Source organism: Electrophorus electricus, chromosome 1 (genome assembly GCF_013358815.1).
Source record: "Electrophorus electricus isolate fEleEle1 chromosome 1, fEleEle1.pri, whole genome shotgun sequence".
NCBI classification, from domain to species: Eukaryota; Metazoa; Chordata; class Actinopteri; order Gymnotiformes; family Gymnotidae; genus Electrophorus; species Electrophorus electricus.
Window position 1 is genome coordinate 8102527 of NC_049535.1, and position 10137 is coordinate 8112663.

The following is a 10137-nucleotide window of genomic DNA, read 5'->3' on the forward strand; positions in this document are numbered from 1 at the left end:
TCATAAAGAAAAAAAGGCAAATCTCTGAATGAGTCAATAAAGCTTCCACTGCACCTGGTACCACACTACTGGGCCATATGCCAAGGGACATGCAAGGCCTTAACCAGCCATAAATGAGACATGTGAACAGCTGAAGCTAACTAATACTCCAAAGGTCTTCATTAAGATTAAAGCTCATGGAGGCTTTAGTTCCTCTAATGTTCCAGGACTGATGATGCATGTCCTGCCTTACAGCCCACTCACAGATACGTGAAGCAGAAGTGCTGAAACTCAAGTCCTTGAAGGCCACAGCACTGCAGAATGCAGTGTTTCTGCTGATGTCCCTATATTCATCTCATCAAAGGCTTGAATTAGAAATGTTAGAATGATACGGTTTAGTGTTTTGTGATATTACAGTTATGATCTAGAACATTTAAAGAGTACATAATCTTGCTTTTGTATGGACCCTGCTGTGAGCACTCTACTAAAAGAACCCTACCGGACTGAGAGACTGGACACTGTCCAACTTATTGAAATGCCCCTTACCTTTTTCTGATCCTCCAAACCATGAATCACATGTTTCTTCCTCTGATGCTGAGGCGGAGGTGCCTCTGCCCCTGAATCAGACATCCTCCAATGACTTCTGATATCCCTAGTGCTGATATCCCAAGTCCTTTAATTAAAAATCCAGAGGAAACAACTGTCCTCTCTACAATTTGCTCTCAAGTTCCAATACCCCCAAATCCAAAGTCAAGTCCCACTTTCTCCCTTTCACTTGTCCATCAGAACTATTTGGTTCAACTCATTACCTTTGCCATGGTAATGTCCAGTCATTCATGTGAATGGGTGGGATTTGGAATCACACTGTGCTGCTTGTCCGTGGCTAAAGCCCAGAGCGGCTGCTTTTTAGTGGGCATCAGGAACAAGAGGAGAGTGCAGCCGTGCACCGGTCCAGCGGTCCACACTTCATAGTTGCACATTTTTCAGTGCTCTCATAAGGTGCTTGAGTTCCTTAATCCACTGAGAATTTGGCAATGGTGTGACTGCATTTTTCCACAAGTTTACATCACAGTGGACTCCTGAGGAATCCCAAAACAAAAAATAATAAATAAGAACATGTGACCAAGAGGAGAAGAATTGACATTATGTGTGACTTCAACTCCAGACCTGTTTACCATTGCAAACAGATGGGTGTGTTGTGGGAAAAAAAAAAAAAAAAAACATTACAAAAGGAATTCGTTTAAATACAGCAAACATTTTAGAGAAGAGTAACTATGCATAAATCTTATTTATGCATACATTTTTTATTATTCATAGAGAATAAACCCATGCACATAATGTGGAGCACAGAATGATATATGATATGTTTTTACTTAACAAGATCTCTATTTGATTTAGTTAGAGCAGCATTAGACCACTGTATTTCTATTGTAGGTTGTCAAGTTATAAATGCGCTGCACCTGTGGTAACTAAGAAAGTCAGTGAACGGAGGCTGCTCCAGTGGACTTCACGGGAGTTCAGATCAACGATACCCAAAGATATCCAAACATAAAATTATCAAGGAACAAGAGTAAAAAATAAAAGACTTGTGCGCATATCTTGCAGAATCAGTAACCAGCGAACCGTTAAACGAACACATTTTTGCTTTCTGAAAGGGTCAATTTTACTAATGTATAGTCATAAACACACGACAAAATTACAAACTAATTTCTTCTTGTAATACACTCCGCAAATATGCATGGAATCGCTGGAACGTATTGTCGAAGCCTTCGTGATTAAATAACCTAGTTCTCTGTAAAAACAATCTTACCCTACATCAAACTGCATCCTAAAACATCATACCTTACTAGTGTGTGCAATACAGTCAGTGCACTCGAAACAGACAGTTGTAAAAATAAAATGAGATGAACTACTTACCATAACCGGACATGGACAGGGATGCTACCCAGGACCAGGCATGCGGGTCTACTTTCAGCACCCAGCACATGTATCTTTCCTCCACCGAGGGGACCCACCACCTCAAACTGATCACATTACGTCATGGCTCCGTGCGCCAGTGTTTTCTCACTGGCTTCGTGCCACGGGGCGTTTCCATGGAAACTGACAAGCCGAACGTTCAGGTTGCCATCTAGTGGCAAATAATTAAATGTCATACACGGAAACGATCTCTCTTTGATTAGTAAAATAAGAAGTTTGTGTGCTGCAAGATGTTTCAAAACGTGTAATGCAGATTACGACGATTGATCTGCTAGTACGATTATGAGGGCCCTATACTGCTCCTATAGAACGCAGACTACATTTTTCACTGGTCAGGAAAATCCGACAGTTACAGAGGACAGTTTTACGGAAATATTCAACAAGATGTGAATAGTCATCCTTCGTGCAGAGAAACTTTGGATACATGAGAATGATGACTAAAGCATTTACTCTCCCTAATAAGACATAATGTCTGGGAGACCGCAGACTCCTCCTCAACCGTAGTTTCATCCAGCTGTGGTTGGCTAGGGGTTGTGCAAGCCTGTGGCGGGATAGAGCGCGCTGCACGCGTATCGCTAGGCGGGACGGATGGCTGGTCAAATACTCTTTTTGGCTGCTTACTGCAATTTGTAAAACGGTTGTCCGCTCGAAAACCAGTGTATTTTATATTGAATTATACGTAACTTTATGACTAGGGAAATCTAAGCTTTGTAGGTTTAAAAAAAAGCTTTGGGAATTTTGTAATTCTACTTCGCTGTAGACTATGACCTTACAGCAGATGTGGCACTTTCAGACTAGCTAGCTATATTTGCTTCATTTAGCGAGCTAGGTTTCCAAGTGCTTAATGTGAAGCTTGTGAGAATTCTCATAAACTAGCTACCTTGTAGTTTCCGGATTTATTCAAGTAGACAGTAATATTTGCTGTTTAAACGAGCTGGATTTTGTCCGATGGATTTATGACTGAACGGTGTATTTTACAGAATTCACACTTCAACTTGGGTAAGTTACAACCGTGTTACACCTAGCTACAGACTAAAATAGTACAAGGGAAAAGTTGCTCAGCAAGCTAACCTAGTGAATGTACATAGGATAGTTAGCTAGATCTCAAACTGAGCAATTACGTGAAGCATTTAGTGTGGTAGCCCTGAATTTTGCCGCTCAGCTATTGGCTATCTAGCTAAATATCCCCAGATAAATTACTTTATGAAAGTAACAGGCTGTCCGTGGTAGATACCTATTTCAAGAATACATCTATTTGATAGTCAAGTTGTACCTGGCCTATTATCTGGCCGTACCTATATCATAAACAATAGTTTCATGAGTATCTACATTGTCACGATGAACTTTTAATTTTCAGTGCAATCGGCACAAATAAGACAAGCAAACAAGCAGAACACCTAGGTTAGCTAAGATAGCAAGACAGTTATTCCGCCATCTTCCTAAAATAGCTATGCTTCGTTAGCTAGCTAGCTATATAGTTAAGTAACATAGCAAGTAAAAATAAAAAGAGTGGAACTATATAACTAACCTAGTTAGTTAGCTAAGGTTTGAATACTAGCTATATATGTCGTGTAACCTAGATGTCAAATCTAAATTTAAGCAGTCGCACTATTTGGATAAGTAGCTAGCTACATTGGATGGCAGTAACCTGAACAGGTTTGCCCAATACTTGAAGAAATCATGTTTGCTAAAGCTCCTTTTTCGAAAGAGAAGCAAACCTTAGTTTAACTGTTTGGGTGTGTTTTGACATTTGTGGATGTTAAGAAACATGATTCAGGGGTTCTTTCCTGTTAGAAGTTGTGTTACATTTCTGAGTTCCGGTTTGTATCTTTGGAGCCTAGGAAATTCCGCGCCAAGATTTCAAAAAATGTGTACCTGCGCGGGACTCTGCGAAATTCCGTCTCGCGCTGCACATTCATTGGTTACTTTCGATGTGGGGGCGTGTACTTACGAGTTGTACTCTACAATTCGATAGAACGGATGTCAGTTACCGCCAAGCGTCCAAAAATAGTCAGCTACCAGGACCCGGTAATTTGAAATCAAATAACTTTGGTTTACGCATATTACAAAACATAGGTAGCTGGATCGGTTTGACAAAACACAAATCCTATGTGATAACATCTTGAGCAGATCTTCACTATGATTTCGCCCAGATTGTATAATGCTGTTAAGAAAAGGTAATCTTATTTTGTAAAATAAATAAATTATGCTGCTAAGTAATTGCAACGTAGCTAAGTTAGCTAAAGCAGTAGTGCAGGTCTTCCTATCATTCCACTCGATGTTTATTAGTTTTTATATATATATATATATATATATACACACACACACACACAGATATGTGTGTGTGTGTATGTATGTATATATATAGTTATATATAATAATATATAATTAGTTTTATATATATATATATATATATATATAATTTGTGTGTGTGTGTGTGCATGCAACAAAAAATATATATTTATATAACTTGTCTGTCACTTGTAGGTGGAAGATGGCCAGTATTTTATTGAATGGCCAAAATTTAGACCAGAAACTTCAGATATGTTCAGAGACCTCATCAGTTAATATACAGGTTAGTCAATTAATATCTTTAAAATCTTTCAAAAACTTTGGGTAAGTTACTTTGCATGTTAGCCAGAAGTGTTTGGGTCCATTACAGTGGATTACAATTTGTTGTAACAGGTACAGAGTACACCATAAATCTAAATATCTTCAGTAACTGACAGTCATGTTTTTATTGAAAAATAACCTTTTTTTTTTGTTAACTTATAATAACACATTTACTAACAATGTCTAATTATTGCTTCTTTAAAAGACATGGGGCAAGTTTGTGGAGCCTGTTAAAACCTCAGGGAAATCTGCAACCTCTGGTCCTGCACTTGAGAAGAACATGGGGCCTCTAACAACACCCACAAAGGGCCCGGATGCATCAGGAGAGCCCTGGACCCCCACCTCCAACTTGAAAATGCTCATCAGTGCAGCCAGCCCAGAGATCCGCAACCGTGAAAAAGAGAGGACTGCAGACATCACAGAACCAGAGGAGGGAGAGCGCTCTACTCAGGTAAACCAGCAATTTATGTATGTTACTAAAGCACTGTCCATTGATTTCAATTAAGAATGCTTTCTTTCTTCATCCCTTGTAGCACAAGTGTGTGCATTTGTCTAAGTAACTGTGATGTTTGCTGTTCTCCCCAGGAGCCCGAGCAAAGTGAGGAGGCTGAGAAGTTGCAGCTCAGCCGGAAGGAGAAGAGTCTTGGGCTACTCTGCAACAAGTTCCTGGCTCGCTATCCAGACTACCCAAACCCTGCCATTAACAATGACATCTGTCTTGATGACGTCGCTACTGAACTAAGTAAGCTTTGTTGGAACAATTAAAACTAAAGGGGTCATGTTGTGTAAGAATTTGCCACCTGAACTTGCAGATAATGCTACAATAAAATATCTAAACAGGATAAGTCTTCTTTCAGTGTCAAATGCCTTGTCATTGTTGTCTCAGACGTAGAACGACGTCGCATTTATGACATTATGAACGTTCTGGAAAGCTTGAACATGGTCAGCCGATTGGCCAAGAACCGCTACACATGGCATGGACGTTGCAAGCTGCCACAGACTCTAGCAACCCTGCAGCAAGCAGGTGAGGAGCACCGCTACAGTCAACAGATCCAGCAACTCCGGCAAAGAAGCCTGGAACAGGAGTTTGAGCTGGATGGAGAGGAAAAGGAGAATGAGGAGGCAGATGGAGAGCTCAGCCAGAAGGAACTGAGCTTCACCGAGCTTACAGTGGACTCTAAAGGAGGTCAGTAGCTGTGATCTCATCCACATGAGCACTAATGTATAAGATTATACATTTGAAACTGTAAAAGGAAGTCCCAGTCAGGTGTTTGTGAGTTCCTCTATGGTTCCCATTGGATGCCTGTGTAAGTGTTGTTGAAGGGGCTCCTGCAGGCCACAGCTCTGACTGCCTCCTGTTGTTGTACCGTCCCCCACAGCCAGCAGCCGGAAGGATAAGTCTCTGCGTGTGATGAGTCAGAAGTTTGTCATGCTTTTCCTGATATCAAACCCTCGCATCGTCAGCCTGGAGATTGCTGCCAAAATCCTCATTGGAGAGGATCAGGTTGTGGACCAGGATAAGAGCAAGTTTAAGAGTGAGTTGAGGTCACCAGCCAATCAAGCCTTTTGTACTCTGCATATGGAAATCACAGAGGGGCTCTGTTTGTAACAGAGTGTTGTAACTTTCCCTCTCTTTGCACTGGGTTTGTAGCTAAGATCCGTCGCCTGTATGACATTGCAAATGTCCTGAGCAGCCTGGAACTGATTAAGAAGGTACATGTGACGGAAGAGCGGGGAAGGAAGCCAGCATTCAAATGGACCGGCCCCGAGGACCTTCCCTCCTCTCAGGGTGAGCCTACAGGCTGTAACACACATTAACTGCAGCAGGAAAGTAGCCATGGTTGTATCCAAATATATGTCCCAGGTCTGCACCTAATATGCAGTTACAGAACTTGTTTGTTGCTAATTTGTTGATTTGTCATTATTTTTGTGGTGTTCTCAGATTTGAAGGTTGCTACAGCAATGGCAACTGCATCAGTGACCCGACCACTAGAGTCTCGTGCCTCCATCGATAACTGCACCAAAAACCTCTTCTGCTCACCGGGCTCCAAGCGAAGCTTCACCCGCCATCACTCTTTGGTCAAACTGGCTAAGAGCATAGAGAACGACCGCAGGAAGATCAGCTCAGCCCCATCCAGCCCTGTGAAGATGTCCAGTACGTTCAGGGTTTTCTCTGCAATGCTTCATGGCAGTAATTTAGTGTGAAGATGGTCATTTCCCATGCTTTTCTTCTTTTGGGTGTGTTAGGTGAAGCTGTAACTAGAGAGTTTTATCCCAACAAAATGGCCCACCTGGCAGCGATCTGCAAAATGCAGCTGGATGAGCAGGCAATGTAAGGAAGATTTTTCTTTTGTTTGTTTCACACTCGGTTTGTTTATACAGGGAAGTTGTTACAGGACACGTCTCCTGTTTAAGGTAATATGTACAATTCTTGTTTTAGGGATGTTCATAAGGAGACAGACCCTGAAGAAGGTCGAGTGGAGAGTACTGTTACACTGCCTGGAGGTGCTGCAGCCATATCTGTACTTGAAACTGGGCCCGCCTGTTCTAAAGCGGTTCCGGTTCTGTCCCCAGGGCTCATTTCGTACCTCCCCTCTCCCGGCTCTCCCCTCATACCTGTGCTGCTGCCTCAGCCCCAGGTGGGCCGATCCTATGCCCTCTACGTGCACCACGCCTCTGTCAAGCCCCACATCTCCGCCAGGCCACCACCCACTAGCTTGGCAGTGCGTTCCATGACATTTGAAAGTCCCAGTGCAGCAAACACGAAAGCGTCACCCGTTACCTTGACAGGAGCAGGTCAGGCGACTCAGGTGTCGTCGCAAAGTCACAACCACGGCAGTCCCTCCCTAAAACGTCCATGTGCAGAAATGAGTTTGGAAGGAAGTCCCTCCAAGGTCAGACGGACTGAGGCAAACTCAAAGGTGAGAGGAGAAAAAACAAGTGAAAATTCCTTTAATTGAGTGGTCAGATAGCAAATAGTAATAGTACTGCCAGTTTGTGACTCCTTGGGTTCAGCATAACTGTGTATGTCCTTTACAGAACGCTTCCCCAAAGTTGGGTGAGATCCTGCAAGCTCGTCTGAAGGCCCGCAGGGGAGCTCTGATCTCAAGCCGTCCATCCCCGAGAGCCCTGCACCTGGACCCTGAGTTTAGCAAGCCCCTGGAGAGGCATCCTGGTGCATCCAGCTGCCACAGCGCCCCACTGGAGCATAGCCTGGAGACCTTCCTGGAGGGGGAGGAGAGGGGGCGGGTTGAGGCTGGAGAGGCCACACCTATCTCCCTGCCGCCTGCTCACACAGACACGCACAAGAGCAGTCCGCCACTGCCGGAGGGAGCGGCCTCAGCTGGACATATACATACAGAGGTAGAGAAGTCTGCAGATGAGAATGTAAAAAAGAAAATAGATCATTTAAACTCTCAAAAGTAAAATGTTTTTATGCATCATTCAGATATATATCTTAAGCTTCTCCAAGTTGTGTAATATAAGTGCTGTTGTCCTGAAAATCTTCAGAATGTTGCGGTCAGACATTAATTTCTCTGGTTACTTTTAATCTGTGTGTGTGTGTGTGTGTGTAGACTTTGTTTCCTACAGGTTATATAATTCCCCTCTTTAAGGACAGCTCCAGTGGAGAGACGCTCAAAGCCTCCACCCCCACCTACAACATCTTTCACACTCCAACTGCAGGTCAGCCAAGCTTTATGCTAATTAACTACATAAAACCAGTATGGTTTATGCTGTAAATCATGTTGGTAATAATTAGTGTTGAACCATAGTGTTGTATTGCTCAATGGTTACTGATGGTGTGTGTGTCCTCCAGGCTCCAGACCGCCCCCATCCCAAGAGTTCACACCCACCAGCCTCCCCCTGCATCGGGTCTCTCCTGTCTCTCCTTTCCCTGCCCATGGGCAGCGGGCCCACAGCCCTAGCCCTGCCATCCTCAACTTCACCCTGCGGAATCTGGGGCTAATCCCCCATACGTCCACGCCCAGCGCCACCCCTCCAGAGCAGGGCAGCCCCGCTCCCTGCCCCCACCCAGGGCTTCCCCCACAGGGCATGATCTTCGTCAAGCCCATGTCCCCGGCCGGACCGCTTCCTCCCGGCACGCTGCATGCCCAGCCTCTCACTCTCATCAGCATCCAGCAGGTCAGGGGATAACCTAGCACTAGAGATTGTACACAAACGTGTGTTACTGTCATTGACATGATCTGTTTGTTATGCAGTGGTAGATCAGTGGTTAAGGTACTTGACTTGTAATTGGAAGGTTGCTGCTTCAAGCCCCATCACTGTCAAGTTGCCACTGTTGGGCGCCTGAGCAAGGCTCTTAACCCTCAATTGTTCAAGTTGTACTCAGTAATAATTGTAAATTGCTTTGGATAAAAAGCTTTACTGGCACTAGCTCATTTTCCCCGTCTAAATAGATGCTTATCTCCTGGTCTTCTTTTAGCCGCTCCTGACCACACCCAAAGGTGGTACCACCCTCCAGCACAGTTTCTTCCACACACCTGTCTCCTCCCTCCCCACCATAGCTACACCCCCAGCACCCAGGAGCCTCTACATCCCCCAGAGAAAGCTGGAAGTGAACTCGGAGGACATCTAAATTGTGTTTTACATCCACAATGATGAACATATTTGTAGCATTTATCTGCTGTCAAGCCACTATCTTCTGAGCCTTGTTTGCGTGTGCATGCATGCATGCGATCGAGTGAATGTGCACATGAGAGGTTTGTATGATTTTATTTAACTAGTACTGTAGATTTTTGCTTAATCTTTATTCCTCTGTTTTTCTGGGGTTTTCACTGTGCTTTTGGACTCTGTATGGTAGACTGAGCCAGAGTACGTGTGGGTATGGTGCTTTCCACTCAGATATGCCTCCAAATATAACCTGGTATAGTTCTATCCACCAGGCAGTGGTGGAGGGATTTTACCCTCAACACACATAAACCCAGGGCTTTGTAATCCAATAGACTTGACATTTGATGTGCAGACATTCTTTTGTAATGGATTAGCTTTGTAAATGTACAAAATGCTGTAACATGATTTGTATGGGGATTTTAAAAGGAAAAAAAAACGTATGGGTGTTTTGTTTTAATTCATTTTAATATTCAAAGACTGTGCCTGTCGTTTATACACATCTGTATCCTATCACCTTGACAACTGGTGCCAAATGACCCTAAAATATTACTGTGCCATATGTTTATAGGAATTGCTGGTGCTATGGAAATGAAGTATTATAGATGTATTAATAAAGTAGCGATCTTCCTACTGTGTATTCTTTATTTTCACAGATGTCCAAGCAAATGAAATTCTGTAAATTCTATAGTCATAATTAATTTCACTTTAATGTAATTTAGCAAAGTGGGTGTGGATTTTCTAGCCTTTTCTTACTATAACCTGGATGTTGTAACCAATAACACATTGAGTTCACACATCATCAATGTCTAGTAATTGCACGATTGCAAATGCAATATAGTTTCTCTAGCATGCTTTATAGATTATTGTTTTTCAATTGCAGAGATGTGAGCAGTGTCACAGCACTGTGTGTATTAACAAGTACTTCTTTGTCAGTGG

General features: G+C 43.1%; 1 protein-coding gene across 2 annotated transcripts; it reads left to right on the top strand.

Moving 5' to 3' along the window:
* The first annotated feature begins 2518 nt into the window (after positions 1 to 2518).
* e2f8 (E2F transcription factor 8) lies at positions 2519 to 9651 on the top strand. 2 transcript variants are annotated; one of them, XM_027011150.2, is made up of 14 exons: positions 2519 to 2955; positions 4444 to 4531; positions 4775 to 5020; positions 5155 to 5311; positions 5456 to 5755; positions 5949 to 6104; positions 6221 to 6358; positions 6512 to 6724; positions 6817 to 6901; positions 7010 to 7490; positions 7609 to 7932; positions 8145 to 8253; positions 8387 to 8712; positions 9014 to 9651. In XM_027011150.2, exons 2-14 carry the CDS (start codon positions 4451 to 4453, stop codon positions 9164 to 9166), a joined length of 2769 nt encoding a protein of 922 aa, XP_026866951.2. In that variant the 5' UTR covers positions 2519 to 2955; positions 4444 to 4450; the 3' UTR covers positions 9167 to 9651. The 2 variants fall into 2 exon arrangements, with proteins under 2 accessions (XP_026866951.2, XP_026866949.2); XM_027011148.2 differs by lacking the exon at positions 2519 to 2955 and adding an exon at positions 4085 to 4133.
* Positions 9652 to 10137: the final 486 nt, after the last annotated feature.